Below are 20,544 nucleotides of genomic sequence, written 5' to 3'. Positions count from 1 at the left end.
ACTATATGACAAGGGCCTGTGGTTATGCTCTCACATTTTACCTCTTTTACTATGACGTCGTCACAATACAAAGAGAAATGTAGAACTATAGAGATTGTTCGACGGAGGTTCTAATCCACATAAGTGTTTTTTAGTTGATTACGAATTTTAGTCCAACAATTATAACATATATTTGTTTTTTATTAGTGTACTCCATAAATGATATCAATCATATGGTCCACCATTCATAATTTTTTTTTCCCATATTAGACACAATTTTTTTGTTTATTACCATGATATTCTAGTCTAATTTTATTATGACAAGGAAACCTAAATGCAAATAGATCACACACTGCTTTAAATAAATTGATTGCAAACTCGTCATTCTTAAGATATTTTTAAACACAATTCTGACAAAGAGCCAGCTGGGGTGGAAGAGCGCCAATCCTCCTTAGAAAATTGCTGATAATTAAGACACTGACCCAACGTCTTCAATTAGCTTTCAAAGTCTCTGTCTTTGCCCATTTTGCACTTCTCTTCATTAAAACTTGTCTCAAAGCTTAACGTGTAGCACAAGTTTTGGGACATCTGTGGAAAATTGCTGATAAGACATTGTCGAATATTTAAGCTCTTTGAGTCTAAACGAACAAATGTTTGTGTTAGTAACAGGGGCAAGTGGCAATGGTGCAGCCACATTTGAATTGTCAGCAGGTAGATGGAGATACATGCATGATCATAGATGGAAGTGTTGTATTTTCTTGAGGTAGATCTGTGATTGCTGAAAATTTTCTTGAGGTAGATCTGTGTTGCTGTAAATTTGAGCCTTTGAAAATGTCAAGCACATCATGGTTCTGAAAGCTCGCAATACAACATAAATAGTTAACTCGTAGGCAGTAATTCAAAGTACAAATCAGAATTACAACGAGACACCAAAATATTGGAGATGGTCCATTGCCTAACAGCTTTCTCATCATTCTAAAGTTTACCAGCACTTTTTATACCTGCAAATAACATCAGACATGAATATTTACTCACCACATGAATTATGACAACAAATCCTGGCAAAAGCAACTACTGTGCAATATATACATGAATATTTCCAATGGTTCTCAAGCAACTGCTGTGCAATATATACTTATTTGTATCGTCAGGCATTTGTAACGGACTGGTATGCCTTGCAGATGATACAATCATACAATGTTGCAGCTTTATAATATGGAACCCATCTGTTAGCAAGTCAGTGACCCTTTCCAGGGTTCGGTTTTACCCATGGAACCAACCATAGCTAAGGTTTATTCACTAGCCAAAGGCTCATGGAGCAGTTCTGGTTCCGTTTCCCTTCACAGTGAAATATTTGGAAGAGAAGAAGCAGCTTTTATCAAAGGGGATCTTCATTGGCCTGCAACACAGTAACAAATGAAGATTATTTTACCTGCATTTTCCCCATACTAGTTTTGAAGACTGTCCTTGTTGAATTTTCACAACGTTGATGAATTTTTCTATCCATTTTTTATGAGCTATCTTCTACTCATCAAGCATATGAGGGAGTTCCATCCAAGTGTCAATGGATATTATTTTGTGTAATTTATGCTTCATAAGTGGGATAAGTTTTGTGAAAATTGTGTATTTAAACTAAAATGAAATTCGTAGGTTAGGCTAGATGGCCAGGTTAATGTGCGCTATTGTATCGGGAATTACTTATTGCTACCAAGACTCACTTGAATGCGACTGGGGCGTCCTGAATTAATAGCCGGATGCCATATATTTCTTTTCATTTAGAAAAATTACACAAACCACATCTCAATTAAAGAAAAATTTTGATTCCAGACTGCTAGACAACGTTACCCGTTCAACACACCCTTCAAAAGAATGAAACCCTCTGTATTTAGTCTCACCCAACCCTCACATTTTTTTTTTAAAGGGGGACAACTGGTGGCAAGCCACAGTTACCTAACCCCTCACATTGGTTTCACACGTTTAAATTGTTGCCCTACCTCACATTGGTTTCACACGTTTAAATTATTGCCCTATATAGGGGTGGGCTAACAATAGACTAGCAATAATATGGTTCAAATTCATCTTTGACGAAAATCGAATCTAAGACCTTTCACTTACAAGTGAAAAGAAATACCACTAAACTGTAGTACTAAGTGACTTCAGCGTTGCTGCTTGTTTTAACTCAATAGTACAAGATTAGTTTGAGACACTGTTCTCTAAATCCTCACCGCCTTCTACGGATTGCCATACACAAGAACCCCTCGTCAACGAGGCCTTATTATACATGGCTCAAACACAAGGCCAGCCCATGGTAATTATGAAAGGCCCATTTACATCGTCTCTCTCTGCAAAACCCTGAACCCCAAATTTTCCCTACTGTCACTCTCTCTCACTAAACCCCAAAACCCTAACTGTAAATTCGATCGCTGAGAACGAAGAGAGAGAGAGAGATTGAGGGTGGCCGGTGAAGCAGTGAAGGAAGAAACGATGTCGTCCGATACCGAAGATACGACGTCGGGTTCGGAGTCTGAAGCATCGGACTCTGCGAAGGCCAACTCCACGCTGGAATTCATAGAGAAGCTCTCAGATGTGCCAATGGGGCGGCTGCCCCCGAACATTGAATTCCAGAGGACACGTGTCGAGTGCAAGGCCGATGCTCCCATTCATGTACAGAATTTTTCACCCAATTTTTTTTTCATTTTTCAATTTTTGTTTTATGAAATCTACATTTCCCCATGATTTTGTTTCTGACATTTTTTTCGATTTTGGATTTTTTTTTGTTTCTAGTTTGAGATATTTTGACTGTTTTGAGTAGAAATTTGGGTTCTTTTGGTTTTTGGTTTTTGTTGATGGTCATGTTTGGTTGCTGAGAAAATACGGGAAAGTGAATTTCTTTATAGTTAATGGATTTTTTTTTTTTTTTACCTAATTGGGTTACCTGAACGCATAAGCTCGATCCCCGTTCAAGCATAGAGGTAAATTTTTCAATGAAGAAAATAATTTTTCTTTGGACCAAGATTGTTTCTTTGAAAAGATTATGTGGAAGTGGTGAAACCGAAGTAAGCAATCTGCCAAAGTGGCATAAACCTGCATTCGGCGATATTAGTTAGGATTCGTGTGTTTCATTTCTCCCAATACAGTGAGGAAAGGCATCGAAGAATTTTTCTTGTTTTTCTTATTTCTTACAGTTTTAAATTTTGGTGTTTACAGACTGATACTTTTCAGTATAATGGTGCTTATGCATCAATGGGAGTCGATAATAACTTAGTGGATAGCTTCTGTGACAACTTTAAAGTTGAAGTTATTAATCTTACGGAGGATGAGATGGAGTTTGATATGATCGGCATTGATCCAGCACTTGCCAATGCATTCCGGAGAATCCTTATAGCTGAGGTTTGATTAAATTCACGAGTCCTTGAGTATGCATGATTAAATTATGCTCCGTCAGTGGTTAATATTGTTTTGAGTTCATATACTAGTTCTGTGTTCATTTTCCGTTTTCATGGGCTTATATATCATCTTCTAGCTGTATCACTCTGTGACATAGTGAATCTTGTTTAAGCATCATGCATGGCATATTAAAAAAAAAAAAAAAAAAGAACTTGTATTCGGGTATATAAGTGTTTTAAGTTCAACTTATCATCTTCTAGCTGTATCACTCTGTGACATAGTGAATCTTGTTTAAGCATCATGCATGGCATATTAAAAAAAAAAAAAAGAACTTGTATTCGGGTATGTAAGTGTTTTAAGTTCAACTTGTTACTTCTATACAGCTTGAGTGACTTCATTGTCAGTTTCTCATGTTTACTTAAACCATCTCATATGAGTTTGTGTCTGCTTCTCTTATTTCCTTGAATTAATGCTAGGTGTTTTTTCCATGGAAATTTGGATCTACTTTTTGTAATTGGAATTTGTATGCTATATATTTTTCTCACTGATATGATATACATGGAAGTGTAATGAGAATTGCTATTCAGTTGGCAGTATATGTTACTAACGGCGATCTAAATTTGTTGTATTATACAAGCGCAGGTTCCCACAATGGCTATTGAAAAAGTTCTTATTGCAAACAATACATCAGTAATCCAAGATGAAGTACTTGCTCACAGGTTGGGTCTCATTCCGATCAAGGTTGACCCTAGATTATTTGAATTTACAGGTAATATGGTTTGATATTTCCATTATTTTATATAAAATAAATTTATATTTGTTTATTTCCTCTACTGAGTTCTTTCCTGTCATATTTACTTTGCAGAAAATAATACACCAAATGAAAAGAACACCATCGTTTTTAAGCTCCATGTTCGCTGTGAACGAGGGGGGCAGCGTATTTCAGGTATAGTTCTGTGTTTTGTTTTGTTTTTTAGACTATCAGTAAGTTTTATAGACCTATCTTTCTCCAAGACTATTGGTGGGAATTTTCTTTTTGTGATGACTTTGCAACATTTTATGCAGTAAAGTCAAAAGAATTGATTTGGTTGCCAAATGGGAGTGAGTATCCTTTGGAATCGCAAGATACCAAGTCAGAGTCATCCTCAAAACCAAAAACATATACATCATTTACTTGCAGTCAGGATTCCTTGCCAGAATTTTCCGACAATCCAATTTGCCCCACGAGTGGAGACATTACAATTGCTAGACTAGGCCCTGGTCAGGTAAACATGTTTTTTGTTTTGTATTGTTGTGGTCATTGCTCAGAAATCATAAGTGTTTTTTCTCCTCGCTTGGTTCCTTTACCTGCTCAACCAAGATTTATCTTCCTGTAAGAACAGATGCTAGCACTAATAACAGCTAAGTTGTCCAATCTGCTCATTAAGAGAAATGAATGCAAGTAGATATTTATTTATACGTGTTTGAAATGGCAGTATCCCTTGTGTACACTTCTTGTGTTTGACTCAAGACAACATGCACTCCCTGTCGCATGGGTCATCACACGTAGCTTTGCAAAGCCAGATGTGTCTAAAATTAGTTGAAATTAGTAGATATTTGTGAAAATTTTGGGAATTTGATATACAGCACTTTTCACTCTGGAACTTAAGCACAGGTCTAAAATTTGATATGTGGAGCAATCGACTTCAAATATTGTTTCATTATGCAGCATTCTAGCCAACTACTATCGTATCAATTCAGTATTTATTCTATCTAGTAGTCAGTAATGTTTACTGTTCTTGTAAATTTACTTTTAAGTGATGTTAAATTTACCACTTTTTAGGAAATTGATCTGGAAGCACATGCTGTTAAGGGCATTGGTAAAACACATGCTAAATGGTCTCCAGTTGCCCCTGTTTGGTATAGGATGCTTCCTGAGGTAAGGAGTTGTTTTAGTGATTTTGAAAACACTCTGAAGATTATGTCAAAGTAATCTTAAAGATTTTGATTTCTTATTAGGTTATAATATCGCAAGATATTGAAGATGAGATGGCTGAGAAACTTGTGGCAACATGCCCAGTTAAAGTATTTGATATTGAAGATATTGGCAACGGTTAGTCATTACCCTTTTGTGGCATTTATTCTCACTGTTCTAGATACTAGACCGGTAGCAAAATTTATTCCAAAAATGATATAATTTTGTGGGTTTGTCCTGGTATTTGGATTATAAAAACTCTTGTTATATTTGCATGCTTTGAAATACAATTTGTTTGCCTTGTTTTTGTCATTTTTTGGAGTGGCTTGATTTGATGATTTGACCTCTTAGCAGGTAAAAAAAGGGCTACTGTAGCCAGACCGCGAGCTTGCACACTGTGCAGGGAGTGCATCAGAGAAGGGAAGGGTTGGGAGAATTCTATTGCTCTGCAGCGTAAGAAGGATCATTTCATTTGTAAGTAATTTCTTCTGTGTTCAAAGTTGGAATTATAAATTCATTTTGCTTTCTCGTTGCTCACGATGTCCTAGAATTGCAGCTTTGGTCCTCATGGCACAAATCTATAAGAATTCAGTTTCAGTTCTTTTGTTTGTAATAATAACTTACTCGAGAGCCTTTAGAAGTCAGAACTTTGGATCATTTTCAGATACGAGCTCAGTAGACTACTTTGATATATATGCTTACATCATGTAATATGAGTGAAGTTGGGTTCATATAGGAAAAAGTTTCAATATAGCACAATTTGTTTCCATCAATGATTTTCAGAGTTCTAACTGTCTCACTCGCTCTCGTGCACACAGTCAAAATTGAATCAACCGGTGTATTACCTCCTGAAGTGCTATTTACTGAAGCTGTGAAGATTTTGGAAGACAAGTGCGATCGTGTTATTTCTGATCTTTCGTGATGCTCTGGTATTTGTGTGGAAAGAAAATGAAGCTAGAAGGAACAGTAAAAATATTTGATATCCTGTATGTTTAGATCGCAAATCCACATACCGATATGTGAAGTGAAATTCTTAATTTGCAGTAAGATGATCAGCTGTTTTCTTCTTCTTTTGTAATTTTTGGTTTGCTCGTGCAAAGTATATTCTTATGTAGCTCTGTCCTTCCCCATAGTATTCTATGGCTCAGGAAAATTTTCACACTATTTTTCTACTTATCTGCACTTTCGTTTATTTCTGTCTTTTGATTCTCCTTTGTTTTATTCGGTCAAGAGGCTAGAATTTAATTACATATGGCTGCCCATGACCGTGCGACTTGTTCTTATATTTTTCTCTTTGAGCGGGGTACAAGATTGCGAAAACAATGTTTGGGTTCCTACATGTAAAGTTCTATTCCTCCTTAACTACAAACCATTGTCCGACACAAACAAAAACATCTCGTTACGAAAACTGTTTGCACACAATGTCAGAATTCTGATTTCACGAAGAGGACTTATCTTACATGAGAAGTTTGTGGGAAGGATGATTGTAGCAATTAGTGGACATGTTTGTACTTTGTAGAATTGAGATCCTCTCTGGATCTCCATGTTCGGAGCCTACGGACCCAGAGATCCGGATCATTCCTTTTAAATCATGTGATTCTCATTAGTTCATTCCCCTGGCTCACCTCACACAAACTAAATGTCCGGGTCTCTCTTTCTCTCTCTTGAATGACCGAATCTTCGGATCCTTGGGCTCTAAATACAAAAATCGGAGAGGATCTCTACTCCGCGTTTGTGAAAGAGGTGAAGCATCAAATCTTTATTGGAGACATTAGTTGTTGCCTGTTGGGTATTATGTTTTGTAAGACAATGCCAGACAGTCTTCTGTTGGAGAGCACGAGAAGCCACTCTTTGTTCCATCTTCAAACTGTTGGCATTAATTAGTTGTTTCTTTTGTCTTCACCCATCATCTAGTGCCAATGACCAAATGCCTTTCCAATTATTGTTGTTTCTTTTGTGAGAAGCTCAAACTTCCTGCGCCTCCTCTTCTGACAAAATGATATTCTAAACTATTCCTAGTCACGGAAAATGAGATTCCGTGTACATTGTCCTGGTCAATTGTTCTCAGTCACGATTAATGGGATTCAAAGTACACTATCTTAGTCAACTGGCCTAACCCACACCTTTGCTCCATTCGGAGCATGATCAATGCAAACGGTAGAGTTTGTATGTGCTGAATGTACAATAGTTGGACCGTATATTGATTACGGGATTGTATATGCTCAGAATGTACAATAGTTGGGCCGTATATTGTATAAATGAAGCAATTATCTGTAGATTCATGGTTAATGCTGAGAAATTGTACTTGTATATGATCCAGATTATACATACATTCACTCTAGTTCAGAGAGAATAAAGCGACAAAATTGTTGAGCAAAATGACTAGCATATACTTGGGGGGTTCAAGGCTTCAAGCTAATTCCTTTTACCCCTATGTTTTCTAGGTCCAACTACCTCCCATCCATCTTCTGCTTTGGCCGACGGCTTGGGCTTTGACTCATTGCTGGAGACGTCTACGGGATTTAAGTTCGAATGAGCCTCTGGTATGTCTACCATCATGTTTGAGGAGTCATCATTTCCCATGCTATGATCTCTATTATCATTGTCTTCGTCACTATCCTCGTCATCATCATTTGCAACCTGGCATGAGTGACAAAGAGAATTAAGAGATATTATTAGCGAGGCATACATTTCAACGTATCATCCTCACTCCGCCACTCACGGCTTTAGAGGAAAACTTTCAAGACAACTTCCACAAGTTAGTTTCAACATACAAAAATTCGGAGAAAAGCACTTTGTCACCAGACATAAGAGAAGTTTATTTTGTTAATTAGTAAAAACTTTAAAGGCTGAGAGGTTTAAATGGAGCTTTACCTCTCTAACATGCGGAAGAGCAACTCTTCGTTGATTGGCTTCCCTTAGGCTTTCAATCGACTTGAAATTACAATATAAACACTCTTCAAGCATAATCATTCAGAAGATAAATTGAAGTCGACCTGCAAAAGGCAAAGAAATTATCGACATAACTTTTCACCTACCTGTGGAAAAAAAAACGCAAACATTATAAAGATGGAAATCATTACGAAATGTAAAAGTTGCATCCCCACTTTAGAGAAACAATGATGAACACATGAAATGAAATCATCCATAAATTGTCTGTTGAATGAAACATGAGCAGAATATCTACGATGGTTGGAGATGCAGCTGATTCTTAGCTGCCAACTTTAATGTAGCTGATGCTAAATGGTTTTGAGTTTCTAAAAGTCGAATAGTCAAACAAGTGCTGGTGGTCTGGAACACACACATTACAAATCTTTGTAATGGTGGCCCATTCAAAGTGACGCAGTCTATTGAGTAAACATATTACTTTTGAGTTTCCCGTCAGAAGCATATTAAATCTTCTCCATTTTCATCCATTAAGATACTATTAAGTGTTGTCCGAGGACACGAAGTTGAGGGGCAAACGCATACCTCCTCGATGCTGCCATCCTCTGTCATGGTGTTGAGAGAAAGCATAGCTTCATTCAGCATATCTTCCGAATCATCTATGTAAAGAGGCTCTGCGGAGAATCAACACATGGTTGTCAGAATCCATTCTACTCGGCTAGAATCAACAAAAACTTTCATTCAAGAACCCAAGAAAATAATTAGCAGTTCCATATAAAGTTCGGTATGTAGAAAATTTGCTAATTTGAAAATAATTACCGTTTAGGTTTTACTTAATTACCAATTTCACTTAATGCATTGTATCATATTCCTACCAATAATAGCAAATTATTTATAAAACCAATCAATCCTCACCAAAATTGGATTAAAACACAGAAATTTGTTAAGCAAATAGAAGATTTCGCACAAAATTGAAATTTCTTGTGATAAAGATTCTTACTTTCACATATAAATTCCCAATTGAATCCTAATTCCAATCTCAGAAACACAATGCATCACAAAATATTACAAAAACCCAACAATCATATAATAATTCCATAAAAAAATAAGCAGCAAATCAAAATTCAAGCTCAACTTTTTACACAAAAATGGAAAATTGGATGAGTCGAGCTAGAGGAGCTGAGGGAATCAAGTACCTGTGGAGTGATTGAACCAGGAGAAGATATCGGCGACTAGTTGCTCCGCTTTGCGGCGCGAGTCACGACCGCCCCACTCGTTCTCGACGGCCAATTGGAGCGCTGACCACCGAGACAGAACCAATCCTATACCTTCCTGGAATACAGAGCCAGCCTCCGCCGATAGCTTTCTCTCAGGCTCCATTTTCAGAATCTCCGTCTGGTAAAACCCTAACCCTAAGCCTGAAAAGTGAAAAAGATGAGGTTTATAAGGAAAGGGTCCGTTTGGTTTGCTGGATTGTTATACTCTTGACGGTTTTTGGGGGTTCTAGCTGGAGATAGGAGTGGGAAAGCTTAAAAAACCAAAAAAACTTAGATGTAACTATCGTCTCGTTTGAAAGCTGATGGGTGCATATTTTCATACATTATTATCATATATTTTCTTTGAATTTTGTCTATATGGATAGGTTAAATGCACTAATTTGTATTGTTTTAATTTATAGGCATTTAATACGGGAGTTACGTGAAAAAGAAGTGACAAATGGAGATTTCAGGTGTCTATAGTAATTTCGGTGGAACAAGAGGCTAACTAGCTACGTGAAGGCATGTGCATTACAACAAAAAAATGAAATTGAGCAGTTTTGGAATCAAATAGAGATGGGAATGCTATTCAATGGAATTTAGAAGAGAACTTAATTTCTAGTTTTTATTATTTCCGTTTATTTTTCATTTTCTTTAATAAGGACTTCAAGTCCATCAGTGATAGGATTTTAGTGGGGTTTTAATTGGATTCCAATTAGCCTTTAATACCCTTGCCGTGGGTTTTATATTAAGGAGATCCATTCTCCTTGTGAAAAGTCAGCCACAAAAACAAAACAAAAAAATCATCTATTCTACATAGGGGCTGCGGCAAGGAAGGCCAAGAGGAAGAGCTACTTTGGAGTTTTTCTTTATTAGGGATACGATATAGCTTAATTATGAATACTTAATTGTCTTGTAGCATTGTTGTTATCAAGTTTTTCTTCCTTATTGAGTATCTTTTGCTATTCGTAATGCGCTTGATTTTTATTTAGATGCTTGATCACCATCTAGGTTTAAATTAGGTTGATTTGATGCAAGTTAGAGTAGATGCCATACTTAACTTGGGTTTAGCTTCTTGCAATCGATACCATAACCACCTATTTGTAGATGCCATACAATTAGGGTTTGTATGATTTTCCAACGATTTCCATAGAGCTTAATGGGTTCTTACTTGTTTAAATCCATCTAGATGCCATAGAGGGCTAACATGTAAGGATACTTTTGATGCAACCATATGTCATGGCCGTCGAATAATTTAGGGAAAATCGATCATCAGTATTGGGGAACTACTTGAGCATAACATATTAAGGGAATTAAGTAGAATTGGTTACAGTGAATTCGGATGCCCTATGTTTTATTTTCTTATGTTTTTAATTTAATTATTTCATGCATTTTATTTTCAAGTCATATTTCATTTTTAGTTTAATTCAAATTTTTTCTCTTTTCCATTAAGGCTTCTCAATTACAATTTGTTTCAATGTAGTTAGTAAGATTTTTAGAATCAATTCGATCTCTGTGGGACGATATCCGTTCTTATATGCTATACTGTCAGCTGCTTCGTATACTTACGAGCACAAAAATTCAATATTTAATGAGCCTAATTTCTGTTATCTAATTTTCGCAACATAAGCACTTTTAAAATGATTAAAACCGCTTTTAGAGAAAAACAAATAGGAGTTGTTATTATCACTCAAAACATCTGATTTTACACTCCAAATTTTCCCTAATTACAAAGAAAAATACACTTATGAGGAGTGTATATTAAGTTTTTTTTGAGTGCTAATAACTGTTCCCAAATGATTTAGAGCTTTAAAAAACACTTTGGCTGGATTCACTTATATTTTTAATAAGGATTGGTTCCAAAAATATTTTTATAAAAAATGTTTTCAGCCATTTAAGGAACACTTTCAAACGAGTCTTATAACCTTCTATCGTTTATTTTTTTAATCCATTTTTCAAACCGTTGTCAAACCATATTTATTTTCCAATTTTTGTTTTACACATTTTACACCGTCCCTTCTCTCGCTACAAATGTAAAATCATAATGGCGATCAAACGGGTAAATTGTCCTATTTTTCTTTAAAGTGAGTACCTTTTGTGATAATACAAAATTAATTGTAAAAAAAAAAATACATAACCAAAATCAATTGATCTAACCTAAATATGTTTGTTTTAATAATTTAGAGTCTAAATCTTGACCCTTGTTTCATGATCTAACGACTCTTGTTTATGTGCACAAAGAAGCACTATCCATAAAAAATTGGTCACTTGATGGCCCACCTCTCCAAATTTCCAACATGTCAACAATCAATCCCTAACCATCCAATTGGATCATGATCTCATCAACTAGCACTCTCATGGAGCATTTGCCCCTATCATTAATCAACACCCAAATTTACAAAAAACAACTTACTTAAAGTGGCAGAAAGGAGGGGACATGCCTGGTCAATTTGGTCATTTCCCATATCCTCAAAGCCTTAAATAATTAGGAAAGCTCAAAACTCCCAAAGCATGAGGGACAGGGTGGAGCCTAGGAGAGGCCCATACATTGATTCAGACAATTGTATTTGGGACAAAATACATGGAAATAATTGAACCCTAATAATTAGAAAAATGAAATTCAATACAATAATATATTTATACGCTAAACTCTCTCAAGGTAGGACTGTCGATAAATTTTCTGGCATCTCATATTTTTTACATAATATTTTATAATAATAGCACAAAAATTAACATTAAACTATAATGTATAGAGTCCATGAAGAGTCTCACTCTTGAGAAAATCTTATTAGCATTCCTATTTATACCAAAAAAGATAAATCTAGATTAAACTCGCAGCGTCGTATACGAAAATATAACCTAAAACATTTTATTTAAAAATAAATAAAAAACAGACGAAATGCTAAGAGACAAAAAAAGGATAGTGTTTTCACATATTCATTTTTACTTCGATTAACAGTCTAAAATTGAGAATGTCTACAAAGTGAAAATTGATGTGTAAACAGCACTACTCAACAAAAACTTAATAATTAACAAAAAAAAAACAAACAAAAAGAAAATAAAATAAAAAAGCCCTAACTTTTGCAGTTTGGCTTTGACCCCATTTCTCTCTCTGTCAAAAGACTCAAAGCCTCAATACATGGATGGTTATGGTAGCCCGCAGACCCAACTCTCTCTGAGTCTTTCTAATCTAACTCACAGAAACCTTCTCTCTCTCTCTCTCCCTCTCCCCCACAACAGTTGTGAGTGCTATTTTCCTTGTTCCTTTCCACTCTGCTAAAGCAAAACCAAAGCAAAGAACCCTTTCGAAGTTCTGATTTTTTTGTGGAAGGCTCTCTCTCTCTCCCCTCCCCCCTCTCTCTCAAGCCCAGGTATCTATCTTTTCTGGGTTTCCTTTTCTGTTCACTTTTAACTGGTCCTGTGATTTGTTTGGTGATTTTTGCTTCTTTATTGCACTCTATCTTGTTTTTATAGCATCTGGGTATTTTGGATCCAAAGTGTTGGGTCCCTGTATGAGATCTGTACGTTTGAGATCTGATTTTTGCTTCTTTATTGCACTCTATCTTGTTGGAGATCTGTATGAATCTCTTTACTTTGCTTCTTATCTTTTGCTATAGATTATGGGTTTTGTGTGTATTGATAGATACACAATTACATAAATTCAGTTGAGTTTTTTTCTTTAGCTCCCATGGCTCTTTGATCCATGGCATTTTTTTCTGCAGAAAGTTTTGGGCTTTCATGGGGAAAGGATTGGCATTTTTGAGGTAGAAAGTTTTTTAGATTGTTTTATAGCTTGATGTTTCTGGGTTGCATGCAAGTCTGTGCGTTTATGCCCATTTCTTGATGTTCTCTAGGTGGGTTTTTACAGTTTCTGCTAATTGTTTAAGAAATATTAAATTCTGATCTGCCGGAACGAAAATTTTACTGCTTTGCGTGTTGTTCATTTGGAAATAATTTAAGGTTGATTACAGTTCTGGGTTGTGTAGTTGAATCTGCATCGTGTTGATGGAGTAATGATTTTGATGTGTCTTTATTTTCGGGTTGAAATGTTGTCGCCTGATGTGCATAGTTCTATAGACTGGATTGGATAGTGTTCCCTGTTCTGTATTATATCTATTGTTTCCAAGTGGTGAACTCTTTGTTTGTGTGTAGAAATTGACTTGCAATTGATGGACTTGAAGATGAATTTAATCGAGAGTGTCAATGGAGGGAATCAGTTGGTGAGGTTGGGGAATGAGTAATGGGTTTGTCCAATTCGATCTTTTATATCAAGTGTAATTTATGTCGATGGCCTCTAAATCCGGTGCCAGAAGTTCTTCCCCGGAAACTCAGAGGAAATTAATTGGTAGTCAAACAGCAGAAGGAAATTTTCGCAGACCTTCACCTCTACCAATTACAAAGATGAGCAAATCGGAGCCAGTCACTCCCAAAAAAATTCCTAGGCATGTTCAACAAGATGCACTGAATCAGGTTTCCACAGAAATCACTGAAGAAAAGAACTATAAGATTCCTCATCAGAAGGAGTCTGCCAAAACTTTAGCGGATCAGTTAGGTTCAGCTTTATCACTGGGTAATGCAAAACAGGTTTCACATGATGTGGATCCTGTAGTGGGTGGGTCTAGGAATTTTCCAGAAGCCGGTGATCAAAAAAAGAAAACATCAGAAAATGGAGTTAGCCCAGCTTCAGCGAAAGTAAGTGATGATGGGACCAGCAGTATTGCCAAGACTAGTGGAAGCGCCAAGTTGAGTGGTCGAGCTGATTTTGTTGAGAGTGGGAAGAGCAGTATTTGTAGAGGCAGCACAAGCAGCGACATAAGTGACGAAAGTACTTGTAGCAGCTTTAGTAGCGCTATCAACAAACCTCACAAGGCAAATGACATACATTGGGAAGCCATACAGGCTGTTCGATCGAAGGATGGTGTATTTGGTTTGGGCCATTTCAGACTTCTGAAGAAGTTGGGCTGTGGAGATATTGGAAGTGTCTATCTTTCAGAGTTGAGCGGAACAAAATGTTATTTTGCAATGAAAGTTATGGACAAAGCATCTTTGGCAAACCGTAAAAAACTTCTTCGTGCTCAGACAGAGAGAGAAATACTTCAATGTTTAGACCATCCTTTCCTTCCAACCCTATATACCCATTTCGAGACAGAGAAGTATTCATGTCTGGTGATGGAGTTCTGCCCTGGAGGCGACTTGCACACACTTAGGCAGAGACAACCCGGAAAGCATTTCACTGAGCAAGCAGTGAAGTAAGTATTCTCTCGATACTCGATTATCTTATATAGTTCAAATTTGGACAATGATGTTGTTCTCTATTGTCAGTTTGAGCATGCGTGGTTTATATGGTCATTTATTTTGTTTTGAATTTCTTCTGCCACCCTGCTTCATTGGTTTATTGCTATGTCATTGTTAGGTGCATACCATTAAGATTCATACCGTGGCATAAAAGTTTTTATATCTCTTGTTATTGAATGATCTAAAATTCAATAAAATGCTAAATAAAGCATAGACACACATTAAATCCCTATAACGTAGATTTTAGTTGTTTCTGGGATCTACCTACGCTCAGGCTGATCAAGGGGTGCTTCCTATTGTTGTGCTGCAGACCTTCGGTAACGTAAACCACCAGCTTTTTCTATTAATTGTTGTACAATGAATACAAGCTGCCAAGCATGTTTCTTCTCATTTACAACTTTCAATCCTGTATCATTTCCTAGCAAAGAAATAATCTCACTCTTTCGTGTGTAATTTGACTTTGACGATCATTTGTGTTATATTTGTCCACCAATATGCAGGTTCTATGTAGCTGAGGTTCTCCTTGCGCTTGAATATCTTCACATGCTTGGGATTGTTTATCGTGACCTCAAGCCAGAAAATGTCCTTGTGAGAGATGATGGGCACATAATGCTTTCTGACTTTGACCTTTCCCTGCGCTGCATTGTCAGCCCAACCCTTGTCAAATCTTCAGCCCCTGATTCTGAACCTTTTCGAAGGAACTCAGCGTATTGTGTGCAACCTGCTTGCATCGAGCCCTCTTGTATTCAGCCATCTTGTGTGGTGCCTACAACATGTTTCTCCCCTCGTTTCTTTTCAAGTAAATCCAAGAAAGACCGGAAACCCAAGAATGAAGTAGGAAACCAAGTACGGCCATTGCCAGAACTTATGGCTGAGCCAACCAATGCTCGGTCAATGTCGTTTGTTGGGACTCATGAGTATTTGGCACCAGAGATTATTAAAGGTGAAGGGCATGGCAGTGCTGTTGATTGGTGGACCTTCGGGATCTTTCTGTATGAGCTGCTGTTTGGTAAAACACCTTTCAAGGGATCAGGGAATCGAGCCACCCTGTTCAATGTGGTAGGTCAGCCATTGAGATTCCCGGAAACACCAGTGGTTAGCTTTTCAGCAAGGGATCTGATCAGGGGCCTACTAGTGAAAGAACCACAGCATAGGCTGGCATATAAGCGAGGCGCAACGGAGATTAAACAGCATCCGTTCTTTGAAGGTGTTAATTGGGCTTTGATTCGATGTGCAAGTCCTCCAGATATTCCGAAACCAGTCGAGTTTGAGCGGATTTCAGCCCCCGCAGCGTCAACCGGTGATAAAGCTACTGCTGCTGCTACTCATCCTGATCAAAACAATTATCTGGAATTTGATTTCTTTTAATTATTTTCGGAACTGAAATGCCATTTTCCTTCCTTTTTTTTTTATTGAGAAAGATGTAGACTTTTCTGAAATGTTGATTATTTAAGTGGAATTTAGGGGTTTTTTTTTTTTTTTTTTTCAGTGTTGATAGTGATCATATGCTTGGTGTTGTTATGAAACACAGATTTGTATTCCAGCTCAGCCTCAAATGATGAAATGCTGTTTCCAAATGTGGATCCACTTTCTTTCTTTCTTTGATATGATAAGAATAGTAATGACTTATTTTTAGCTACGTTCCTTGAAACTTGATTTTTTTTTATTTTTTATTTTGTTCTATATAACTTAAAAGTCATCATTTTACTTTTTGAAACTCAAAATTCATTCTACTTTAACTTGTAGACTTTTTTTTCTTGAAATTCAAAAGTCGCTTTCCAGTAACTTATGTGGGACCCACCACACAATAAAATTACATCACATGTGTCAATGAATTTGATTATAAATCTCCACCATATGTTAACATTCAACAATCAGAAAATATTAAGTTTAAAAGAAGAATTAAGGATTGGTACTTTTTCAGGTTGTTGTGCCTGAGTTGCAAATATGACAATAAATAAATTGATTAGTTTGGTGCATCCACATGACACTAAATTAAGACAATGTAGAGCGAATTTTGAGTTTTATTGAGTAAAATGACTTTTGAGTTTGAGGGGACAAAATGATATCAAAATCGATTTTCAAAGGCAAGTGGAGCGAATTTTGAGTTTTTGGAAGTAAAGTTGCAACTTTTGAGTTACAGAAAACAAAATGAAATTAAAATTAAGTTCTAAGAGGCGTAGCTAAAAATAGGGATGTGATATCAACACATCCTTTTTTACTTTTCACACACCCTTTTAATTTTCGGGCGTCAGATCGGATGAAATGAAAAAGATCAACGGACAGAAATTAACAAAGAATGTATGAGAAGTAAAAAAAGATGTGTGGATATCACACCTCCTAAAAATAACCCAAGTAATATTGCAGTTAGAATGTTCTGGATGTTGTTTAGCATTTATTAAAACAAATTAACTACTCTTGTTTGTGATAATCTGCCCGAAGTATAGATTGTAGGCTTATACATACCAAGAGTAATAGAAGGTTGAAAATGTTTTTGCACCCGGGTTCTAGCACCGGCTAAAGTTGCCCACCCTGGTCAATGCAACACTTCTAAGGGACATTCACACCTTGATTCGGGAGATCAAAACCAACCACATGTTAAATTATTCTAATTTACGAAAAGAAGGAATCAAGCTTGGATGCAAAGAGCCGACCACGTTGTTCGGCTAACTGATGTAACCCACGTCTGAGAAAGACCTCCCTCATCCTTTGGTTGTAATGGTTTGGGCTTTCAGGAAGTCTCACTTTCAGTGGTATCAATAAGAAAATTCAAAATTCCTATGTGGCTATAATTTCATGAAGATAATTTTGTAGTACATTCTCTTGCTCAATTATAGCATATACTCATTTAAGAGACGATTGAGGAAGATCAAGTTTTATTTAAAATTCACATTTGTTGGTAAACTAAAAATGCACATATTTGTATAAAGTTGTCGAGTCTGATAGCATGAGGTTATAACTAATCATGACATTAAAATAATTGATTGTATGTAAAGTAAGTTTATTGAACGAGATTCATTATCGCTTGTATTAAGGTCAATTTAAGCGTGTCCTAGGCCCCTTGTGTTAGTAGGGCAAACTACCCTAATAGTTGGTTAGCAAATTACTTGACAAAGAGAAAGTTACATATACATTGATAATGTCACAATTTAGTTCTATATTTGTATTCTTTGGGACGGCAAGCTTAGCGCAACGAAAATGTAATTTCTTTATGATCGAAAGGTTACAAGTTCGAGTCATGGAAACAACGTTCCTTAACCTATACAAAGCAAGGCGTCTTGTAAGCTTGGGTCACTTTTTATTTATATTCTTATTCAAATCAGATAATCACATGAACAAGACTTATAACACATTTATGCATATAATTATTATTATCATCAAATTGCCATAAATTTATAATAAAAAACGGTGATATTTCGAAGTCACGAGACCAATCATGAAAGAGGAAAAAATTAATATAAAATTAAAATTCTTGGGACCCATGAGAATCGTATAAAAATTGGGTGGGGTGACATTGGTACCACATCTCGAACATGCGAAAGCTTCACACAAATAAGAAAAGAAGTTAACACAATAATTCAAAAACCCACTTAGTATTATAGTCTAGTGATATTTCTCTTCGTTTGTAAGTGAGAGGTCTTAGGTTTGATTCTTGCCAAATACAAATTTGAACCACTTTATTGCTAACTCATTGTGAAGTTAAGTCTGCCACATTTTTTCTTAAAGTAGATAATATCGTTTGTTAATTAAAAAAAAAAAAAAAAACACTTAGACACATGGGAGGAACATTCTTGGAGTTGCCATATTGAGGTTTGTTCCCTTAAATAATTTTGGGATAGGCTACAAAACTCAGCATCAATTCCATGTTGAATCATGCCTCACCATGTGTTTCTTGTTTGGTTGAGATTTAACCAACTCTTCTAAAAGGAAAATTTAGTAATACCTAATGTTATAAGTTTTGTATCACTTTGTTATCTGAAATCTCAATTTGATTATGAGCCTTTAGAGTTTTTAATTTGTTGAAATGCCTTTGCTGTTAATTCTATCAACTATTTCATCAAATTGAGAGTTATTTTGTTCGTTTTGTACCCTATAAACCTTTAAATTTGATTCAAGTGTTTGAGAGTATTCAATTAGGATTTTGAGAGATTTTAATTCTTTCTACAAATTTAGGGGTATTTAATAATGATTTTAAGCGATTCTCTGAAAATCTACGTATATTCAATCAGGATTTTAAGAAATTTATAACATTCCGGTGTATTCAATTAAAAATTGATTTTAAAGGAGTTTAAAAAGTTGGTGAATTCAATAGAATTAGAGACATTTAGTAGTGTGCTTTAAACATTCTCAAAATCTCACATCTCCTCGTGAGAATTTGAGAAAATTCACTCAAAAATTTACACAAAATATCTAGAAAGTAATTAAACTCCATCAAAATCCACTAATTTATACACCCATATCAAAATCTCTCAAAATTTCAACTGTAGACATTCGATTCCTCTTAATTTCCAACGTCATATAATTTCAACTTATTTTATTTTTCAGTATCATTTTTTTTCTTTTTAGATACTTTAAATGTGTCATATTGTTAACATATATACACCTGAAAATTTGTCATGTGCATTAACGTAAAAGATTGTGACAACATTGACCATTGGAAAAAAATTGCCTCCAACGTGTTGAATCTTACAAACAAATGGATAATAGAGGTTCTGGTCAAAAATAGCAACCTTGATATATAATATATTTATTTTATTTTATTTTATATTTGCCAACCAACCAAGCGGTCCAAAGGCAGGCTGCTAGGTGGCAGTATCTTACTAGCTCTACATCTGTGCACATGCAGGATTTCAATAATTACAGAAATACCAAAAAATGCAATGACGTGGTAAATTACCAGATGACCCACTACTTTGGATTTTCCTTTCTTAAAGGGGAACGAGGACTAAAGAGTCAACGACTTGTATGCGGTGGGCATAAGCGCGTCTTTGGACTCGTAGATTCAGACGTATTACCTTCTGATAGGGAAAATTAAAATGTCCCACTTCGTTTCAACAATTTTTTTTATTAAACATTTGATTAAGGCTTTGACGGGTGGACATCTAAGTATTTTTAACTTTATTTTAATTAGTTTTTTTCTAAATGAAAAATGTTATATATGTTGATTTCCCACTTAATGATTTTAGTTAATAGAGGTTTTTTGGCATGTCAGAATCCATGCCCCTTTTTAAGAGATGTTGGATTATTAATGGATATTAACTATTAAATCATCAATATTATCTCTTAATTTATGAATTTTTAACATTTATTTTTCTATAATAAAACTTCATTGATCACGGAAAAAACTTACATCAGCAGAAAAAATGGAGATAGCCAATCCAACATGATGAAAACACCATAGACGCTACATTTATCTTGTTGAGTTCTAGTTTGATTGCATGGTTGTGTAGTATGCAACAGAAAACAAGTGATTTTAAAATATTGTAGCACAATATAATTTGCATAAAAGTTGTTGACAAAAGGGATTAGTTGGAATGAGATTAATGTCATTCGGCATGAGATATATAAATGTGAATTTTAGATTGAAACCAAATTTAAATATATTAATTTCTAATTTGAATTGTACTCTTGCCATGTTGAAATGTACTAATATGACTTGAAACGTACCGATGCCAAATTGAAATGTACCAATGTTGATAGGATATGTACCCATGCCAACTTGAAACGTACCAACATATCGTCTAGAAATGTACCCATGCCAAATTGAAACGTACCAATGCTAATATG

The 20,544-nt window shown here is 35.7% G+C and overlaps 3 protein-coding genes across 5 annotated transcripts; 2 read left to right on the top strand and 1 right to left on the bottom strand.

Moving 5' to 3' along the window:
- The first annotated feature begins 2,353 nt into the window (after nt 1–2,353).
- Nucleotides 2,354–6,496, top strand: LOC137715889 (uncharacterized). Its single transcript, XM_068455249.1, has 9 exons — nt 2,354–2,643; nt 3,187–3,369; nt 4,009–4,135; nt 4,232–4,312; nt 4,432–4,631; nt 5,189–5,284; nt 5,365–5,458; nt 5,675–5,794; nt 6,139–6,496. Exons 1-9 carry the CDS (start codon nt 2,464–2,466, stop codon nt 6,240–6,242), a joined length of 1,185 nt encoding a protein of 394 aa, XP_068311350.1. The 5' UTR covers nt 2,354–2,463; the 3' UTR covers nt 6,243–6,496.
- A 1,074-nt stretch (nt 6,497–7,570) lies between these two features.
- Nucleotides 7,571–9,687, bottom strand: LOC137716434 (uncharacterized). Its single transcript, XM_068455893.1, has 5 exons — nt 9,403–9,687; nt 8,792–8,880; nt 8,345–8,358; nt 8,195–8,294; nt 7,571–7,960 (listed from the first exon to the last, which is right to left on the bottom strand). The coding sequence occupies exons 1-5, from the start codon at nt 9,584–9,586 to the stop codon at nt 7,736–7,738; spliced, it is 612 nt and encodes a 203-aa protein (XP_068311994.1). The 5' UTR covers nt 9,587–9,687; the 3' UTR covers nt 7,571–7,735.
- Nucleotides 9,688–12,569: 2,882 nt separating this feature from the next.
- Nucleotides 12,570–16,216, top strand: LOC137715412 (serine/threonine-protein kinase D6PKL1-like). 3 transcript variants are annotated; one of them, XM_068454739.1, is made up of 4 exons: nt 12,570–12,833; nt 13,185–13,226; nt 13,615–14,711; nt 15,258–16,216. In XM_068454739.1, the coding sequence occupies exons 3-4, from the start codon at nt 13,744–13,746 to the stop codon at nt 16,123–16,125; spliced, it is 1,836 nt and encodes a 611-aa protein (XP_068310840.1). In that variant the 5' UTR covers nt 12,570–12,833; nt 13,185–13,226; nt 13,615–13,743; the 3' UTR covers nt 16,126–16,216. The 3 variants fall into 3 exon arrangements, with proteins under 3 accessions (XP_068310840.1, XP_068310838.1, XP_068310839.1); XM_068454737.1 differs by lacking the exon at nt 13,185–13,226; XM_068454738.1 differs by lacking the exon at nt 12,570–12,833 and having other exon boundaries at nt 13,185–13,316.
- The last annotated feature ends 4,328 nt before the right edge of the window (nt 16,217–20,544 follow it).

The sequence above is a fragment of the Pyrus communis genome, chromosome 14 (genome assembly GCF_963583255.1).
Source record: "Pyrus communis chromosome 14, drPyrComm1.1, whole genome shotgun sequence".
Lineage (NCBI taxonomy): Eukaryota > Viridiplantae > Streptophyta > Magnoliopsida > Rosales > Rosaceae > Pyrus > Pyrus communis.
This window is presented reverse-complemented; position numbering and strand designations above follow the sequence as displayed.

Bases quoted from the DNA above. Each gene is read 5' to 3' on its own strand.
- LOC137715412 (XM_068454737.1), top strand. From the start codon at position 13,744: ATGTCGATGGCCTCTAAATCCGGTGCCAGAAGTTCTTCCCCGGAAACT. The intron at 14,712-15,257 runs GTAAGTATTCTC...ACCAATATGCAG, and splicing joins TTCACTGAGCAAGCAGTGAA to GTTCTATGTAGCTGAGGTTC.
- LOC137716434 (XM_068455893.1), bottom strand. From the start codon at position 9,586: ATGGAGCCTGAGAGAAAGCTATCGGCGGAGGCTGGCTCTGTATTCCAG. The intron at 8,881-9,402 runs GTACTTGATTCC...GATTCTCCGCAG, and splicing joins CTGGTTCAATCACTCCACAG to AGCCTCTTTACATAGATGAT. The intron at 7,961-8,194 runs GTAAAGCTCCAT...CACTCATGCCAG, and splicing joins CTCTTCCGCATGTTAGAGAG to GTTGCAAATGATGATGACGA.
- LOC137715889 (XM_068455249.1), top strand. From the start codon at position 2,464: ATGTCGTCCGATACCGAAGATACGACGTCGGGTTCGGAGTCTGAAGCA. The intron at 4,136-4,231 runs GTAATATGGTTT...TTTACTTTGCAG, and splicing joins TAGATTATTTGAATTTACAG to AAAATAATACACCAAATGAA. The intron at 4,632-5,188 runs GTAAACATGTTT...ACCACTTTTTAG, and splicing joins CTAGACTAGGCCCTGGTCAG to GAAATTGATCTGGAAGCACA.